Raw genomic sequence first — 21,000 nt, 5'->3', positions numbered from 1 at the left:
ATTATCTCGTTTGCGTCATTCTCTGGAATGGCTTTTCATGGCATCCAGTGAGCTTGCCTGGACTTGCTGCATCCAGACACCAGCTTTATGTGCAAGTGGAAAGAAAGCCAGGAGGAATTCTTAATGGCGAGAGAGAACGTTTTTCCAGTTTTTCTTCAAGTGCTATACCAGTTGTGCTGCTTTGCATCCCGGTCTTTTGTGGCACCGTCTCCTCCTCTATGATGACTTATTAAATGTCATTACCAGTCTTTAAAAAAAAAAGCCTTTCTGACACCCTATCCTGAGTTTTACAGAAGACTAATACTGAGGTTCATAAAGTCTATGCAAGAGAATCACTGTTTGGCTCTTCTTGAATCGAGCTATGTGATGTTACTATCTTGAGAGGATTTTCTATCGGAGTGCTGTCAGAATCATCAGATGTGATTTCAGAAAGAGGAGCAGCAATCATATCTACACAAGAGTGAGAGTTGGGTGGGTCTGACTGGGTTTGTGGTGGTGAATCATCGTGAACCGAAAGTGCTGCTGGCTGAGGGTCGGAGGGACTGTTAGAAAGTGTGGGGACGGACACCAAGCTCGGCTGTGAAGAGGAAGCAGAGTCTGAGAGAGGAGGAGTAGGAGGAGGAAGATCAGACCCAGCATCTGAAAGAGAGGGAGAAGCAACGACAGTCAAAGGCACAGGCACAGAGACAGCCTCCGTCTCTGTGAGGGAGGTGGCGGAAGACTGGTTGTTGTGTGTGGGAGCCGAGGAATCAGAGGGAAGAGGATCAGAGTTTAATTCGGTTTGTGAGGTTATCAACATAGTGGTGCTGCTGGCATGATGATTGACTTCCACTTCCTCTGGTTCTGAGCTTTCCTGCTCAAACAGGGGACAAAATGGTTCCAGTACCTGCAGAAACACCAGAGGTATCATACTACAGACTAGGCACAGCAGACAAAAACGCACACTGACACATACACAGACGCTTCATATAAAGCTTAAAGAAGACCTATTATGCTTTCTCATTTTTTCCGTTTCTTTCAGTGTTTTATATAAATTCTTGTGCATGTAAAATAACTTGAAAGTTAAAAAGGTCACAGTCTGCACCAACAAAAGCTCCTCTCTCCCACAGAAAACACTGCTCCTTAAACGCCTCGTCGGTAGTACCGCCTTTAATTCTGTGACCTTGTGACAGCACACTATGTCACTAAGTCACACATTTGCATAATTTATGCTCGGCAGCTAGTTTGACACGTAAGAATTGATTTAGCAGAGCTGCTCTGTTGTTGTTAGCAGTGCTGGGTCAGACATGTGTGAGCTGACCAATCAGAGCAGACTGGATATTCAGGAGGGGGTGCCTTAAAGCGATAGGAGCTAAAACAGAGCTTTTTAGACAGAGGGGGAATACAGTGCGGCAACACTGGACAGTGTGAGAAAACTGATGTGTTTTTTGATCATTAAAGCATGTAAACCTATTCTAGTAGTAACCCAAAATAAAATTATGATCCTGAAAATGAACATAACATGTCTCCTTTAAACATCCATCCAGATACATACTGACACAGGGACAAACAAATGCAAAAGCCAAGTACAAACACATTATACACACAGAGAGGAACAAACTTACAACTTTAACCCTTCATCCACAAGACAAGTGCAATTCCCAAAGTGGATCCGCCACATGCAAACATACACATTAATACCCAGTTATCTGAAGAGATGCTCAATGCCAGACCAGACGACACCACGAAACCACCTAGGTGTGAACATTTCCCATGCTTAGAAACTGAAGCAACATGAAGAAAACAAAAAGGTGTTTGGTAAGTTGTAGGTTAATGATTGGTCACATGCAAAATTAACTGGATACAGTACCCAGATTCAATCCAAATCATTCAAAAATATTTTTTAACTGAACACAGCCAGAGAGACAATAAATGGATCAGCCATCTTCAAATTAGTTTTCTCTATATTTGGCAGCAGCCCTTCCCTTCAATTACTCATAATAACTGGAACTCTCTATAAGAAAACATATGGATAAATATATTACATTACAGCATGTGGCTAGACAATCACACTTCTAGTTTAAGAGAAAGCTTTTCAAACAAGTGGATCAGTTTCAATCCATTCGTCTAAATCAGTTCCTATTTCACACAGTACAAAATGTGATTTTGGTATGGTGGTATGCCCCTCTATGAACAATTGTTAAAAAATATTGGTGAATGCATCTGGATTTTTATAGATAGAGACATTTCACATATACTCGTCATCCATCAAATTCAATTATCCAGTGTTGGAAATCAGGAACAAGATTTAAAAAACATTTCACCAGCATTTCAAAAAACCCCACACCCATTAAATCCATAAGCATGCACACGGATAAAACAGACCTTGTTTAGGCCCTCCATCACCATGTGGGGCATGTGCTCATTAAGCATAGCGGGTGATATGATGACCTCGTCGAAGGCCTTGTTGTCCCCCCACAGGGCTGAGTAGGTTGGCTCCTCCTGGCTACAGCTGCAGAGAGGAAGAGAGAAAGCCTGTCAAACATGGTAGAAGACAATTGAACACACATGTTGATTTAGAAACAGCCTGCCTCAGTTTCCCTCATTTACAGTATAGTTCATGTGGTTCTATCACACCAGACTCAAAAATTAGGGCAAAACACTCAGTAGCTGAATATGGTAAACTATGGTAAATGACTCAAATCTGATCAGATTGTTGCACCTTCACCCTTTACTCAAAAAAGAGAAAAAATTCACTCTTTTGGCAAAAAAGGTTAAAAAACACTATTTAGACAGCTATTGCATACTGAAATTCTTAAACACAACCATTTGTGCTGCTACACGTGGGTTGCTACTCATAAAGGCTTATCCCAGATGTGTGCTTTGGAATTTTCTCTTTTTTCGATGTGTTCCCTACCAAAGAGCACGTTTATCAAATTTTGCTTGAACTTCCTGAGCATGCAAATCCTCACATTTAAGAAGGCAGAAAGAGCAAATATTTGACATTCCTGCTTGAAAAAGGTCGCAGTAGAGATGGATATTGCAATGTGCAAAATAAGAGTGACAGTGGGGGGCACGGGCCTTGTTAATGAGGCTAGATTGTGTTATAGAAGCCACACAGACTTAAAATCAGACAGTTATCCAACTTGACGAGAGCATAAAGATAAGAACATACCATTTTTTTCAGATGCTTCACAACTGTATCTTTTTTAAGATTAAGAATGACATACATCTGTTAGTCATAAGATCTTTGAAATGTATTCTGGCCTTGGATTACAGCTCAGCTGATGGAGGATGTGTATGTTTGATAACAGTGTCAAACAGAATCGGGATCAAAATTTTTATATCTCTAAACTCTCTAAAAATATTCCCACGCTGTACAAAATTAAAAACACCAGGTATAAAGAAACAGGTACAAGAAACAGGAAGACTATAAAATAAAAGATATTAGACAGTGCAGCAGAGGGAAGAGGGCAGTGCCACGTGAACACTACAAACCCACACTGTCCCAAGTATTCAGTGTATGCCTTTTCCCACTGAGCTGCCAGCTCTTTTAAGTCACAAGTGTGAAACAAACATAAAGATTTGCTTTGAGGTAACTGTGTCCACGCATCAGTTACACAACCACTTCAGCAGACAGCAAAACAGAAACAGCCACAGCTTTCAAATCAATTTCCTCACCATGTCTCTGGAGGATGGTTGTGCACCACGTGGATGATCCTGCCAGGAGGGTAGAGGGGGGTCGAGGCTGAAAGGGCAATGCTGAGGTCACTGGGGTGGAGCCATAGGCGACTACTTGGGGGCGCTGCTGGCTGAGACTGAGGATCATCATCCTCGAGTGGAAGCTCTGATTTTGGGATGCATTTGGTGCCTCCCGCAATGATCCTCCACTGGTGCAAAGAAAAACGCAGTTTAGTTATGCATCTAAATCTATCTTGTGTGTTTTATATGTATACATTCTGCAACAGCAGAGTTTAACTAAATGATGTTTTAATTACAGCAGAGATACTGTAACTGCAGTGTTGCGAGAGGCTGTTTGGAGGCCTGTAGTTTCTTCTCATCAGACACTGCAAAAGGAGCGTGATGCTAGTGGATTTTGATGATTGAAAATGCAAACATGTTGTGAACCTAATAACTATTCAATCAATCATGAGCAAAAAGACAAGAGATATGACTGGCAGGGCCAGCTGATGGAATACTGCGTCAATTTCTTTTCTTTCTTTTTGATAGTACAAAGGGTCGATCCGACTCATCATCCACAGTGTCAAGAGATTAAGTCACCTTTGGCTTGTTACTTTTCTGTAAGACTTCCAGAAGGTGGCGTCGGAAACCCTCCAGTTGTGACAGGCCGAGCCTAGGAGAGAGCAGCAGCAGATGTGTCTGTTATGGTATTACTGCAGCAAGGTGAAGTTAATCACAGTGTACTGTATATAGTAGAAGAGATACCTTGGTACCAGGTCTTTTCCTAATACCACAGATGTGACAAACTCTTTGGAGTACTCCATGGCATCCTCGCTGGTTAAATAAAAGAAAAAACACAGATTATGACAACAGGACATGAGGGGAGATTAAAGGGTGTGAATGGAGAGGAAACCATGTTCTCTGCACACATTTCTATCTCACATTAAAAAAAATGTAATTGTTTTAATCCAAAGCTCTTCAAAACAACCAGAAGCCAACTGACACCAGAAATTATTTGATAGACTGTGCTACTTCAAATAATACATTTAACTAAATATATCCACAAGAAGAGATACAATACTGAACAAATATGGACAGAAGCAAAAGCAGTAAAAACATTATTGAAACCCTGCTCCTGCAGAAGAAGTGGACCATCCCTTCTAATTTGCCTGTGTCACAACAAAAACAGGTGCAAACAACAGCAACTAAATTTCCACAGCTGATTTGCATGTGAACAGATGACCTAAAAAAGAGCATCAAGCGTGATCTCACAGACTTTGAACAAATGATCAAGGGTGCCTGAAAAACAGGTTTAAGCGTTGCTGCTTTTTGAATGGGGCAACCAAAAACAGTGAATAATGACTGCACTTGAGCACAAAAAACATTATCAAAGCTTTTGCTATGTAAGCAATGGCTCTTGATTGATATATAAGGGTAGCTCCAGCACAGTGCAATTGTGGTGCACAATAACAGAAGCATTTATCTTCTGCTTTTATGGCCTCTAACTGTTGATGACTGAAAATAGGTTGCCTCGTCTGATGAATCGAGGCTGCCACTGTACCACTTCTACAGCACACGCAGCATGTGGCCTATTATCACCAAAGATTAAAGTTTTGATACCAGAGTATACCTTAACATCATAGTATAGCATGTTCATTCATTGCAGTGTGTACACACATGAGGATGGGGATTTGTCAGAAGAATAGTGTTCCTGCAATCCAGGATGTTACCTGATTATAGCATGTGAAAAAATGATTAATTTCAGTATAGTCTGTTCTGACTATTCAAAGATATTTCCTTATTTTTTCATCAAAGATGATGGTGGTGGAGAGTCTACCTGATATCCACGTGTTGGGGTTGATCCTAGAAAATAATTAATGTTGCTCCAGGACCATCATTTCTAATTAGGAGTCCACTTTTTGACAAAGCTACGTGGCTTCATGGGTTGAGTACAGGCCACCCACAAAATGGGGTTTCGTATCACGAATGGAACATATTATACTGTTCACTTATCACTTTTTACACCAAGCTCCCTTACTTTATGTTTCTTTTTAGTTTTCTGTTGCTGTTTGGTTAGGTTTACCCAACAAAAATACTTGGTTAGGTTTGGGAAAACATGAATTGGGTTCAAATAGACCCTTTAACAACATTTAACATGTGTGACAAAGGACAACTTCACCTAAATGCGTATTTTGCTGGTTTTCATCCTTAAGTCTTAAAGCAAAGAGCAACATTACTTATATTGTTCCAGAAAGAACATGAACACGGGTATATCAGGTCGCTGTTTAATCTGAATTTGTTACATTTCTCCACTGATTAATTCTTTTTTTTTTTACCTCTTTTATTTTGTCACCCACCTTGTATCTGTATCAAATCCTGACAAATAATAATGTCTTAACTTTAAGGAAAACATCAAAGGTGCACTTAGGATGCAAATAAACTTTTTGGTCCACTGGCCAAATGGCTAGTGAATGTTTAAATATTAATAGCCATTCACTAGATTACCGCTGTTTTTTTTTTTGTGTGTGTGAAGGAAATCTACCTGCTACTTATATGTGCTATTGTACCAGTATTTGGCTGGTGGCTGTTGCAAATTTTAAGCCCTTGGTGCGCTGCAGCATTTTAGTTATCTCTTGGTACAGGCTCTCTTCCAGCATGATTTGCATAGGAAACACAGCTAACCACTGCAGCCAGCTGTATGGTAGGGTGTTGGATTGTGCTCAAGTGTGCTAATGAACTCAGAATCACTGGACCAGAAATAAACTATATTAGAGAAATAAAAAAAGGAAAATGAAAGTGCACTCCACAGCTTGTGGGGACATGTCTGAAACACAGGAGTCTCTTCTACTTTACAACATCTGCATATACATATTTGCATACAATTTCTGTGTGACACTTAAGGATAGGCTCCTTTCAGAATGGTTTTATGGGACAAAAAAAAATTGTTTATGGTTGGCTTTGTCATACAAGGATGTTCACACATTTATATCATAATTATAGCATTACAATTCACTTACTATGAATTATATTATTTAAGGGTTTACTAGTCTATGGCATATTTTGGTGGTGACTTCTTTCTACCTTTGTAGCCTGTCTGTCTCTATATGGTCAAAAAAAAAAAAAAAATCAAGGTTGAAGAGAGTAAAAACACTCCACCATATTGCTCACACTGTCGTGTTTAGTCCCTAGATCATTAATCATTTCTGATTAACTGAACATGCGCAGCACTGTTGAGCAAAAATATTTATATAAGTCTGGTTTAGGTTTAGCTATGCTGTGTACTGAGCAACAGATACAGACTCTGGTCTTAAGTAAACAGCGGTGACCACAGTAAACCCACGACTGCAGTCTGATCTGAAACTTAAACATAAACATGGGATTTGTGAGTGAAGGTGGCAAACATGTATTTAATAACTTCCTGCACAGTGTACTTAGACAAAATGACTGATGCTCTCCTGTAAAGTCTTTTGTATAAACACACACAGATTGACTCACCTAAGAAGGCCACCAGGTGGGGAGTAAGAGTAGCATTGAAGTGTTGGGTACTGAGGTCTCAGCAGGAAGGAGAGGATAGCAGCAGTGCCTGCACCGAGAGAGTGCCCGACTATCACCAGCCCATAGTGCATGGTGCCCTTGTTCTGTGAGAGACAGCCAGAGTCATTTCACTCGCAACAGCACAACTTTGTCGCCACAGTGAAGATAATCACTTCAACATGTTGCCTCAACTGCTAATTGTAGAATTATTTTTATACAGTAGGATTAGTGTGAATAGTGCAGCCTTGAGTAATGTACTACAGTGGTGTTTATACAAATTCACAGTGCAAATGAACAGAAAACTTTCATTATTCATTATTCGCCATTCTTTATAAAGTATATTGAGTCTATTACCAAGTCTCTTCCAAATGCTTGTGACAAGATCATTTCCTGCTCCAGTTTCTTCTTAATGTATTCTGCTGAGTAAACCATCCCCTGAGAGAGTGGAAAGAAAGAGAAGTCAGTGGAGAGAAGGATGGCAACAGGGAAAGAAATATGGACAGGAAGTCTGTGTCATTAATCTCTTATTAAAATACCCATAACAATTACTCTTCTGTTAACAAGTGAAATGACCTTTGGAGTCTGGGATAATGTTACTTGTTGAACCTGCACTATGTAGAACAAAGAAACCTAAAAGGAAAATCTAAGTGGGGCATACTGTGTGTATCATATAGTGAGAGGTTTTAAACAGTAATCTCTGACCTTATGGCCGAGCCAGGTCCCATGCTGCTCCTCTACAGGCAAACGTTCAGAATCCCCTGTCAGATCAGTCAAGGCGTCCTGACACACACACGAGACAGTTTTTTTAAAGAAAAATCCACAAAAGGCAGCATTAAAGCAGAAAAAGTGTTTTACTGTCATATGCACAACAATTACAGTGAAGCAGTTCGGCCAGTCGTAATAACCTTTTTCTTTGAACAATATATTGTCCAAGAAATAAATAATATTTTGTCATAATAATTGTCATTTTCAAATGTGGACAGATCAGGCACAGGAATTAAACATAACATTTATCATCTCCATTGCAAATTTGATTGTTATATTGTATTTACTAGACCTGAAGTGCTGTACCAAGAGCTAGAGATGGTGTATACATTTCACAAAGTATTTGTGAAATACTCCACTACCACATGAGGTAGTGTCTTAGATTTATATATTCAAACATTTGCAAATGCTTCTTTAAAATGTGTACTCTATTCGTAACATCGCATGTACAGAAGCTGCATTCTGATTGGCTACGTTGATAAACTGCATAGTTTGTCGAGTTGGTAGCTAAACATCAGCAGTCAATGGGATGAGAATTAATTTTCCTCTTATAAGACGTTTTCCCTTTGTTAAAATGGCATGGTTGGTTTGATCTAGTTCTCAAACCACTACACAAACTTCTCAAATGCTTATGTAAAAAAATAGAGAGGACATTTATTTCTAGAAGTGGACAGTCATGTTTCTGCTCTATGCCTGAAGGGTGTAGGAGTTTGAGTACACTGCATTAAACTATGATAACTTCACCTGCTCTGGAGGTGTTGGTGTTGTGAGGTACTGAAGGGAAAAGGGTCAGCTAATGTTAAGAGGGAGAAAAATTGCTGCGAACACAAGATCAGAAAGTTAAAATTCACCTTTGGCGATAGGGTCCCTCTGATACTGATGACAACCTTCTTTTTCGCATGATCCACTGCCACAAAAAAAGGAGTCTCGTAAACCTGTGTGGAGGAGCGGAGAGTGAATGGTGGTGAGAGAGTTAGAGGAACAGTGAAGAGAAGACAAATACGTGTGCATCATAGTTCCACTTCCACTTCTTAAGTATTTGACGTCAAACCTTTCTCCACTTGGCACAGTACGCCGCTGTATAAGTCACTCCATGAGAGAAATTTATAGATGGAAACTCAGCGCTAACCTCACTGAGAAGTTCTCCGCTTTACAATTCATCATGTGGCTCAAGTGCTGGTGTGAATGCTATGCATACTTTGTAGCAAAACAGTTGTTCAAACTGTTTCTTTAACTAAGGAAGCTACATTTTCAGCCACTTTTGACCATCATGCCAACCAGTTCCCCATTTTTACACACCGACTTAATTGCCTTAACATGGGGATGGCAGCAGCTTTACTAGATACAGGTTTACAACAAAAGTGGACAAGGGAATGTCGAGGTAAGGATACATTAAATCACGCAGGTATAAAAAAAAAGACTCACCAGGAAGTGAAATCAAAAAGTGAATGAAAATGTTTGTGGGGAAAAAAAAGTATTGTTTCAACGTCTTTACTCAATTAAAACTAAGAACGTACAGGTTCTGAAATGTACTCAAAGTATAAAAGTAAAAAGTATCCCTCTGAAGGTCATTTCGACCGGACATTTCTGTGCTAACTGCGCGTCACATTAATATAATTCAAAGACTATTGAAAAACTTAAAAGTAGAATCATAGGATTTGTCCGAGCGGTTTGTAGACACACCAGAAGGATAGTTGATTGCTGAGTCTCATTGCCAAGATGTCAAATACCAACATTTTGGGTTGGTAAAGCATACCAACTTAGCACAGCAAAAAATTTAGAAAATAAGAAAATCCAGGCAGAGGGCTGCAGGGTCTCTGCAGATAGGAGACATTACCACGCCTTTTCTCGGCATTTGAGTCTCCCTCTGTCTGTTTCCATCTTGTTAGATCTTTTGGGTTGTTTCGTCTTTCTACGTCTGCTGTCCGTATTCAGGTTAAAATCAGTATTGTGATGTTGGCATAGCAGCCTGCAATGACGCAAAATAAAAATAATAGATAATTTCTGTCAAATGCATTGAAACTAAAGTAACAAGACTGCTTTGCAAATGTAAGGTGTAGAAAGCACAGGTACTTAACTTATGTTCAAATGTAGGGAGTAAAAGTACAAAGTTGTCCGAAAAATAAATACTTAAATAAAGTAAAGATACCTGAAAAATCAATGTAAGCACAGTAACAAAGTATTTGTGAGTGTTACTTCCCACCTCTGGTATTATTGATACTGTGTGATCATAAATTGTTGTTTTTGCATGGACTTCAGAAGACTAGCAACCATTTTGTGGAAGCTAATGGGGTTCCAACAAAAGAATAAAGAACCAATATGACAATGCAACAAAAGTCAGCAATACTGAATTATATGTTTGAAGCAGAAGTGAACCATTTCTCCTCTTCAGCTACACCTTAAGATTCTGTCCATGACTATCACGAACAGCCTTGGCGGAGTCTGACACCTACTGAGAACAAACTTGACGTACTGCCGAGGATGTGGACGCAGCAACTCAGCAACCCATTTCTCAGCAAATAATCTGGTGAATAAGGTGTTACCAAAACAGATAAAATAAAATAGAAATGACAAAATAAAACCACTGGCTTCTAGTTTGTGGATGTGCAGCACTGCACCACAGCCCTGCGTTAAGGGAAGTTGGTTTGACAGGATTATTGTCGGGTTTTCAGTCATAGAATGGGGAAGAGACAGGGTTAGAAAAGGCTGTATTGTATGAAAGGTAATATGCATTAACAATTTAAAAAAGTCCTGACACTGTTCCTCAGACTCCTCCACACAACCCATCCTTTGTCTTATTCAGGAAGTAAAGCCAAAACTCTTCTGACGGCTCATTAGCTGGTTGTCGGATTACTCACAGCATCGTGGCAGGAAGTGTAGACAATGTGGACCTGCTTGAGTTCCCTATCCAGGAAGTGTCTGCGTATGGCCAGGACATTACAGCCGCAACAGTTGTCCTCCTCCACTGTCACAGTCTGAGACAACCGAGAGCCAGACACTGATGTACAGCTGGGAAGGGAGAGGAAAACAGGAGAACACACAGACAAAAATCAGATAAAATGCTGATTTTTATGTAAAAAAGCAAATGTTAGAGCAAAACAGTAAACAGGTAAGAGATGTAATCTAGTATCGCAATGCACGAAATCTGAATAAGAGTATGTGATTAATTCGATTTTTGCCAGTGTCAGTGAGTGAGACTAACTAGAGTGGTATTGTCTCTGTGGATTACCACTTGGCAAGTGTTGACGCATGTGAAATCTGATCCGCACTGAAGAGGCTCAAGAGACACAGAAGCCAGGTAGATCAAAACTGTGCGGGCGAGTGTTTGAGTGCTTACGGACAGGAGCTGGCGAGGCGGCACAGCCCACAGGCAGGCTTCCTCATTAGGTACATGGGCCAACCGTATGCAGCCAAGGCAAAGAGCATGTAATAACACACATCCTTGTACATGTTCATCTCGCCCTGGGAGAAAAGAAAGGCAGACAGACGGACACGAGTGTCAGAACAACTGAGGAATAGGAGTAACAACACATTCAGAAGTCCTGAGAAACTCAAATCTGGAGATATCTGTTTGGATGAATACATCATCAGCTCTCATCAGATCAACTGGTGGCTCTAGTTCACTACTATTGTTTTGTTTGTATGGTGTGAAATTTACACAAAACTGCTTTGTATGGTGCCAAACACAATTGATGTTCTTTTTTAGAAAAATAATGATGTCCTTATTAAATTTTGTCAGCTACAAGTAAACCCTCTCCTGGCGTATTGTTTGCTATCATTTACCAGACTTAAAGCAATTAAAATGATAAGAAAAAATAAGATTCAGAGCATTTCATTGTTTACCTGAATTCTAAACCTTTTAACTGTCAAAGGAGTCCACTGTTTGTTTGATTTAGCATGCAATATCACAACCTTGATTTTGGCCATTTATCACAAGGACTGAAACTCACCGAGTTCTTAAGGTCCAGGTATCTAGTGTTACGAGTGACAGGCATTCCAGATAAGAAGGCTAAAATGTCATTGTTGGCCTTAGAAAGAGAAAACAGAATAGAGAAGTTATTTTCATCACAGCAGCACAAAGATACAGCCATCAACATTTTTTTCTACAGATAACGATACCTGGTCCAGGATAGAAGATCTCTTAGACCTCTGTCTCTGGCGGAGAAGCACCAGGCCAGCAATAATATCACTTGGCACAATGTCCAGATCTCTGAAGAACTCTGCAAAAAGGCTAGCCACTTCTGAATACGCATCCTGCACAAGAGAGTAGCAGATATCAGACATGACATGACATGTTGGCAAAGCACGGTAACAAAAAGAGAGTTGAGCCACGGGAGGCTTGCCAAAAAATCTATATAATCATCATGCAACCTTTAAAATGTCTGACTGTCTGTTCAAGCGAGTAATAGTCCATTAAATAAAAAATTGTATATTTCTACCCACCCCAGTTGCAGTGTTCTAGGCTTATAGGTTAGGCTTATAGCACAGCTTTAACCCAAAGGTGAGGTAACTTTGGCTTCTCAAATTCACAAGCAATATTGTTTGCCAAAAATTTTACTTGTTTATTACTATAAATACACACTTGGACATTAAAACGTAATTAGTATTAGTTAAGTATTTATGTATGCCATGTAAGGCAGTATGTTATAGCTGCCTGGATATTTTTTGAAGCACACTTATAGTTTGTCATGTCCCCTTGATTTGTACCTTCTCACAGAGGACTGCGTGCCTTGCTCAAATATTAGTTTTAGGAAAATGCACTGGATTGTTGGCTAAAAGCTGATGGCAAAATTCAGTTCTGCAGTCTAGTTGAGTGAATGGTGAAATGTCCATGACTGCAGTTGTGCTTTTCTTGTATGCAGACAGCTTGTAAATTGATTCAGCCTGCAATGAAATCATTTCCCATTCATATTTTATATGAAATTCTTTATGCTACCAGTAAGTAGCTGAGCAATGAGCTCCGTTGTGTCACAGTTTTGATTCATCCTGTCAGGGCCTATTTTAATGACTCGCTCACTGGACGTTATGCCTGACATATTTCTGGCTTCAGTCCTTTTTAGTTTACTTTCAGCCCAGAGAGGAAATGGGTAAGCGTGTGCTGTGACTCACTGATTGTGTATCCTGGGCTCTTGTGCAGCACATGAAGAATTTTAGTCTCCTGCTCCAGCTGCTGGCTTGGCCTTCCTCTAGCCTGTGTCTATGGAGAGAAAAAGGCAGAGAATACTGTCAAAACTAAATTTGTCTGAACATGCCTGGAGGCTGTGTTTTTGTAGAGTTTTTATCTGAGACAAAGTAAGAGAAAGAGAAAGAAACAGAATCGATGAACCCGTTAATACCTGAGTGTGTACGTAGTGAGGTTACGCTGGCGCCGACGGGTGGCTTTCAGTTTGACAAAAGTCCGACCCGTAGGATCAAAGGTGCACATGAGGGTGATGCAGACGCTGAATATCACTAGCCAGTTGCATGCAACAATTCCTGCAGAGAACATTTAAACATATTTCACACTCAAGCATGACAGATTTCTTTCAACTTGAAATGCTTCATTTCCAGTCTCCTTTATATCCTCTTGCACTCACCCAAAGCCAAGTTTTTGGCAGTGACATCAGAGCATGGCTGGTAGTACTGGACAAGCCAGGCAATTCCCACCACAGCATATACTAACTCGACCAACAGAATAGCTAGAGAGAGGCAGAGGGAGACGGGGTGAGGAGATAAATAATCAATAACTGCCCAATCAATATAAACAGTGTTCCAATCTTAACTGGGAAACCCAGTAAGTAATCCTCACAACCACCTCCTCCAGTTCTCACAAGCATCAAGAGGTAATCCTGTTTCAAAGAGAGCCTCAGAAAGAATAGTGAGTCTCACCTAGTCGTATATAAAGGACATACTGCACAGCTTCCCTGGGCTGTGTGTACAGAATGCTGCCTCTCATGCTCAGCCACATGATGGCGCTCTCACAGATAAGGCAGCTGACCAGGATGCCCAGGTACCCTCGGCCATGGTCAACCAGCGTTACAGAACAGGACTGGTCTGAGCCATACGGGAGACCGAACAGAACCACAGACAGAACCACCAACCTGAGGATGAAAGCCAGAGATGTAATCAGAATTTTAGAATAAAATATGTAAATGCAAAAAAAGCAAAAAAGTGAAACAAATTCGGACTCACCAGATGCAGTGCAATAGAAAAAGGAAGAGGGCGGGCAGCACCAGGTCATCACTGCCTACTGACCAGCGCCGCCGAAACATCACCATGCCAGGCATCACTGCCCTGTGGGAAGACCAGAGGAAGAAAGAACTTCAGGGACATGATTTAAAATCTTTGCCTGAAAAGTCGTTATGCCTGGATTCTGCACAGGTGCATGTTTGACATCAGCTGTCAGAAGGTGTGTATGCGTTTGTACACTGTTACATAGAAGTTATGTGTTGTTGAGGTCCTGATGTCTTTTCCCTATGGGGACATCCAAGTATATCTTATCTTATCAGAAGGCATTTTAAGTCTCACTCAATACAATTCTTCTTTTAAATCTCTCTTAAAAACATTTTTTTTTTCAGAATGGCTATCTCTACGGAAGCCCTGAAGGGCCATGCATTCATACATTTTATTTCCTCCGTTTTCCCGTGATAACGAGTTAATTTCATTTGTTTTCTTGAGATTTAGAGTTATTATCTCGAAATAACAACTGCCGTTTTCCCGAGATAACGGGATAATTTTCTCGAGATCTTGAGATAACGAAACTTTGTTTTCCCGAGATAACGATATAATTAATTCGAGATCTTGAGAAAACAAATCGATAGTGTAGTATATTAAATCATTGCAGGAAACATCATTCAGTGTAGCAATGTCAGAGGAGCAGGAGCATATCGATCACCACGTCATATATCTTTTCAATCAAGGCCTGACACAAGCTGAAATAGCATTATGCCTTGCTATTACAGATAATATACACATTAGTGTGCATAATCTAAAAAGACGGTTAGCAAGGCTTCAGCTATATCGGCGGCGCAATCTAAGTGAGCCTGATGTCGTCATTAACTACATAGCTGAGGAGCTATGTAGTTAATGACGAGATCTCGAATTAATTATATCATTATCTCGGGAAAACAAAGTTTCGTTATCTCAAGATCTCGAGAAAATTATCCCGTTATCTCGGGAAAACGGCAGTTGTTATTTCGAGATAATAACTCGAGATCTCGAGAAAACAAATGAAATTAACTCGTTATCACGGGAAAACGGAGGAAATAAAATGTATGAATGCATGGCCCTTTAAGGCTTCCGTATATCTCCTCAATTGCTCACTCACTCTTTTTTGTTTGTTTTTATTATGTTTGAGTAATTCTTACTTCACTTGTTTTATTCTTGTAACACTATAAATTGTATTGTTGTTTATCAGTTTTCTGTTATTTCTCCTGTTTTATGTCTTTGTAAAGCACTCTGTAACTTGTTTTTGAAAAGTGCTATATAAATAAAGTTATCATTATTACTATTATTATTATTATATCATCATTATTATCATTAAAGTTCTTTTCTTATCTTACATGCAGGTGAGCATCAAAACAACTAAAAAGGTACACACCTCCTTGAACAAACACACTTCACATTAATACTGGTCAGATCTTGCTAAAGCTTGGCATCATCAGAATGAATAAGCCAGTGTTTAACTTTCTGTTTAAACTATATGAAAACTGAGAGAGGGCTACAGGGATTGTAACGGAAATAGACTTGCACAGAGGAGAACAGTGGTAGATAATGGGATGTGGACAAGATGAGGCTAAGTGGGTGAAGGGATGCAGAGAAAATGCACCACTTAATGAACAAAAGAAGGAGGACCAGCTTTGATATATGATGGCCCCATGCTGGTTATGGCCACGTGAAAAACACTCTTTTACGTCACTGTGTTGGTTCTATTTTTTGCAAAAGCATTATGAAGTTGCCTGTGGGTGAAACTGAAATGAAACGTAAAAGGCATGTGAGGGAGGAAATAGTAGGGAGAGAAAGAGCCACAGAGATGCTGATGTAGGCCTTATGGTGCTGATACAGGCTGATACAGCCTTTATTGTGAGCTGCTCCTACATATTTGCTGAAAAACACAAGGGCATTTTTTTCCACTTTGGTCAAAAAAGTATGCCATCCATCATGCCAAAACCATTGTCTAAATATATACATAAAACATCTCGCCATAGGGTGATAATAAACTAGGGTAGAGATGAGCTTTGCAGCAGATAACGGCACTTAATTTCCAAAGTTCTTGTTGGTCATTATCCAGCACTCCTCTGCTTTTTAGTTTAGTTTCAGAACACTTTTTCACATTTTTTTAGCTATCAAAAACCTGGCAGCACCTTCCCTGTTTCGCCCTTAAATACCACACTCATCAAAGTTGTTAAAGTCTCACTCTGCATCGTGCCTGCATAAAACAGCACGAGGGACAGTTGCATCATTCCTTAGTGTCATATCATACTACACCAAGGATGCAGTATTATACAATAATTTCCTGTTTAAAATGGATAAATACCACAGCAAAGGTGCAGTGATCTACATTTCCACAATGGGTGTAACTGCTGAGGCAATCTGGTTGGGTCAAAAACAAGCAAAAAGCATAAGTTGCAAGACTAAGGCTGCTCATTTAAATAGATCAAAGAGAGTCAGTGATGTGCAATTGTGCACTGAAGTGAACTCCAGTGGCAACTGGTCAGATTGGACCAAGATAGCCAAGTACTGATATAACAGCTTGGAGGTGCAGAAAAACACTTCCCTTGGCATTCCTTTGTTTTCATGTTTTGTTTTTTGTTTGTTCACGCTTCTGTTCCCTGACATTATGTGTCTTGTTTGTGTTGAAAGTCTTACACCGATCTGCTGAAATTACCTGGATGGGAAAGAATGATCATGTTATCTTTTCCTTGTGCATGTCAGCTAGTGGCCAGACGACATGTATGCCATTCCACTTCTAGTGTGAGTATAGCCAGTGACGTACTCTTTTACAGGGTGATACTGTAAGGTGAGAATGCAGCTGAACAACTGTTGAACAAAAAGCTGTCTTCAACAGTTGCACCTTGTGCTTTGTGTTTCATGATGTCCTGTGAAGTGCATCAACAAAGAAGTTCATTTACTATGGGTTTCTTGGGTAACTTCGAGCCTTAACAGTGATTATAGATCCCCAGAAACCAGTCTCTGAAAGCACTTGTTTTTAAGCAAGATGACAAGTGTCCTCATTGCCCTCAAAAAGGATTTGAAAAGAAAAAGCATCTGCGCTACTAATTATAAATGATAGGCTAACTGCCAAGTTACAGATCAGACTTTGAACAGACCAAAAGGAGCTTCTCCTTCAGATATCCACAAAAGACTTCAAATCCTTCTACTGCTCTATACCAAACCATGTATTGCATGTATACAAAATACTAGCTCAGCACATCATCATAAATTGAAAGGGGTCTAAGGTTTCTTAAAAAAAAAGGACAAGAAAGGACAACACTCACCCGCGCTAAACTTGAGAAATAACCTAAAAATAGAATCAAACAATTCTTGTGCAGAGAATATACTTTCCCTGGTTTGTACTTCAACAAGAACGTACCTCATTACCTCTGAAGGGAAAAAAAAAGAAATGAAAACATTCATTGAAGCATTTGTGCTACCACCTACATAGCTCTCGGAGAGATGTGTGAGTATTACAGAAAAACATTGGCATTTCCTCTGTGCAGATCTGGTGGAGAAATACCTTTTTACAAACCTTCTCTTTTCTAGCACTAGTCACACAGAAACACTGGAGACCTTAGAGCAATGATCTAACCCTCCCAAGTTCACTGGGTTTTTAACTTGGAACAAAATTCAATAGTCACAGTCCTAGAGCTTTGCATTGGCCAAATATATTATTATCCTCTTGTCCTCATGTAAAGTCTATAAAAATGTTAAATCATAAGATATATTCTCATCGCCTTTTTTACCCAATATGTTTATCCCTAAACATATGGGATAATTTGTTGTGCCAGTTCCCTCCTTTAATTCTCCAGAGGGTGCTTATTGAGCCTAAACACCTGCCCTGATTTGCATTTTGTCCAAAAACAGATTGAAGCTTTAACCCAGTTGTTGGGGACCAACATAAAATACAGGTTCCTCCTGTGACTGCGACTTGTCTCTGTCAGATCTATTTGGTCTTTACTTGGATTGACTATGACCAGCCACAATTACTATTTCACTGGACAAATGTGGGACTTTTCGGGTCAGCTATTCCTGTTTTATATCTATATGTGCACAAACACAAGGTGAGATAGGCTAGCAACATATGCTAGATGTATGGTTCTTCCTTTGCTGTTATAAACTTTTTGCAATGTGTTTTGTGTATTGGGAACTGAAGAGAGGACAAGAACAGTTATACAAGTTTGGAAGGAAGAAAGACAGGTTTTCAATGTTCTGGTTACTGATAATTTGCTTTGATGATTGCTTTGTCAGTCATAACAGTAGCTTGATGTGCTTTTCAAAGCAGTCTTTGATGAACAACCTGAATACTTTGTCTAAATATACAGTATATTGATTATATTTGTTCTACAACATAAAAAAAAAAACAACTTGAAAATATTGAAAAAAACACTTTTTGTTCTGGTCTGTTATTTCAGCATAGACCACTAATAGCACTATGGATTTTTCAGGTTGTAGTGAACCAAGAAACACCGCAATTCAGCAGCAAAGGCAAGTAGTATTACACAGACGTAAATGATGGAGGTTTCAAATTGTTCGAAATCTGGCTTCGCGATTGTTTTATCGAGGAATAAAATGAATTAAACACAGTTGTTTTGTTCTATTGTGATACTCAATCGTTTAAACTCTATAAAGAAAAAAAAATCCACATTGTTTGATTTCTGCTTCTCAAGTTTGAATAGGTGTCTTAAGTCCTCTATGACAGTAAACTGAATACACCAATCAGCCACAACATTAAAATCACTTGTTTTTTATACTATAAAAATATTGTATATAAATATATATAATATTGTATGGGTTCCAAAACAGTTCTGACCTGTCAAGGCATGGTCATAAGACCTCTCGGGGTGTCTTTTGGTGTCTGACACTAGGACGTTTGTAGTGGATCCTTTGGGTCCTGTATTTTTGGGGGGTGGAGCCTCCATGGATTAAACTTGTTCCGACTTGTCCCACAGAAGGTGAGTCAGATTGGGATCTGGGGAATTTGGATGCCAGGTCAACACCTTGAGCTCTTTGTCATGTCCCCTGAGCCATTCCTGAGCAGTTTTTGTGGCGTGGCAGGATTCATTGTACTGCTGGGGTGGGTCAATGTTACTCACATCACCTGTTAGTGGTTTTAATGTTGTGGCTGATCATGTATATTTGGGTTATAGACAAAACAAAAGGACGTCCTTGGGCTTTGGGAAACACTTAAAAGACATTTAATTAACCAAACAACTAATTGATTAATGGAAAAAGGTATGATCAACATATTAATCAATAGTGAAAATTGTTAGTTAGTTGAAGCTCTAGTCAAGGAAACCCACAATGTCTTTTGGTGACTAACACTGAATGTGAATAGACCCTCGTAAACATGAAATATCAATATGACATTTTTTAACCATATTACCCAACTCTACTATTGTGCAGCACTGAGCTTGAAATGAGTAATTGACTTCATATGCACACATGCATCATGGGCCTCGATGGGTATCATGACAAAACATGCAGTCATCAGCTAAACGTGGATCACATATAATTGGGTGACATGCACGTGGCAGTTATTACCTTCTTTTCTATTCTACTGAAACAAAGAAATGACTGGTGGAACTAGTTTTTTCTTTGTGAATGATCTTGCGAATGACACCTATAATTCACCCGAATGTTAACGCCTGCTTTGACTTCTTGAAAATCAATTTTTAAGCTGCTAAAAGGAACTTTCATTTCTTGTTTATGTGGACAAAAGCAAAACAAACTAAACTTTAAGTGCTGTACCATACCACCAGACCAAAGAGCAGCTTCTTTCCTCAGGCTGTATACTCCTCAATTCTGCCTCAGCACTCCAAAAAAATCATTTTTAACTATTCGGAATCCGGTGGTATATAAGTACTGTGAAAGTATCATAACTCTCAATCCAAATCCATGTAGAAATGCACGCAGCCTGTAAACGAGCTGCCAGGACTTCTGTAAACTTGTGATGTCACAACTATACAGTCACCACCTTCGGCCATGCCTCCAATATGGCTGTGGTTGCAAAAACATCGACAGACCTGCAGAAACACAATGACGGTGCCTGCTCAGGCCTGAGAGACCTGACCAATCAGAGTAGACTGGGCTTTTTGGGAGGGGGGCCTTAAAGAGACAGGCACTACTATGGAGCGGTCAGACAGAGGGTCAATAGAGGTGCTGCAGCAATGAACAGTATTAGAAAAATATTGTGTTTTTGAACATTTGAACATTTTCTAGTTGACAGCCAAGATAAAAGCATGAACCATAAAATAAGCATAATATAGGACCTTAACGCTATAAACTACAGGCTAAAAACAGTTATAAAGTTTAATTTTTACATAATAGTTTTGTGAGCTTCATGAAACTGGTAAGCACTGTAAGGCTACCAGATTTGAATGTGTTTCTGTTATCTCATGCATCCCTGTTTTCAAATTATAAAAGGGGCTCCCTACAGACAGCACAGTATTTGACACGTCGAGGCTCAGATGATAGCTCAAAAGTAATATGAAAAATGAAACTCCTCACCTTCTTTGAATGATGCACCATGAGGATATGATAACACACCAAGAAACTGTGATTTCACGTAACGAGCACAAACATTACAGGACAATCTAAGCCCAATAACAGCTAAATCCTTCAATGTTTTAGTAACACAAAACTTGTTTTCACAGCAACTTAGCCTGAGTGGTGTTGGCAGGTGATTACAACTGGCTAACTGTGTCAAAGGCAGAGGGGTTAAACCATGAGCAGTACAGTGACAGTATGAAGGTTTTCCTTCCAATCAAAGCACCACAGCAGGCAGTCCAACTGATTGGCAGACCTTCAACCAAAGAGGCAGGACAATGAAGTGAAATCAGCCGC

The 21,000-nt window shown here is 39.7% G+C and overlaps 1 protein-coding gene across 1 annotated transcript in view; it reads right to left on the bottom strand.

The window, feature by feature from the left end:
* dagla (diacylglycerol lipase, alpha) overlaps positions 1–21,000 on the bottom strand; it is a 38,697-nt gene that overhangs the window by 6,420 nt on the left and 11,277 nt on the right. The window contains exons 2-18 of the mRNA XM_073463793.1: positions 14,131–14,232; positions 13,828–14,039; positions 13,536–13,637; positions 13,296–13,434; positions 13,069–13,156; positions 12,079–12,213; positions 11,910–11,987; positions 11,297–11,421; positions 10,818–10,968; positions 8,811–8,894; positions 7,897–7,974; positions 7,549–7,629; positions 7,156–7,298; positions 4,426–4,494; positions 4,261–4,333; positions 3,661–3,869; positions 2,365–2,491 (exon numbers count right to left, since the gene is read on the bottom strand). Coding sequence (XP_073319894.1) covers positions 2,365–2,491; positions 3,661–3,869; positions 4,261–4,333; positions 4,426–4,494; positions 7,156–7,298; positions 7,549–7,629; positions 7,897–7,974; positions 8,811–8,894; positions 10,818–10,968; positions 11,297–11,421; positions 11,910–11,987; positions 12,079–12,213; positions 13,069–13,156; positions 13,296–13,434; positions 13,536–13,637; positions 13,828–14,039; positions 14,131–14,225 — 1,989 coding nt within the window. The 5' untranslated portion in view covers positions 14,226–14,232. The remainder of the gene's footprint in view (positions 1–2,364; positions 2,492–3,660; positions 3,870–4,260; positions 4,334–4,425; positions 4,495–7,155; positions 7,299–7,548; positions 7,630–7,896; positions 7,975–8,810; positions 8,895–10,817; positions 10,969–11,296; positions 11,422–11,909; positions 11,988–12,078; positions 12,214–13,068; positions 13,157–13,295; positions 13,435–13,535; positions 13,638–13,827; positions 14,040–14,130; positions 14,233–21,000) is intronic.

Source organism: Pagrus major, chromosome 4, assembly GCF_040436345.1.
Source record: "Pagrus major chromosome 4, Pma_NU_1.0".
NCBI lineage: Eukaryota > Metazoa > Chordata > Actinopteri > Spariformes > Sparidae > Pagrus > Pagrus major.
The sequence above is the reverse complement of the archived record's forward strand: the minus strand, read 5'-3'. Positions and strand labels throughout refer to the sequence as shown.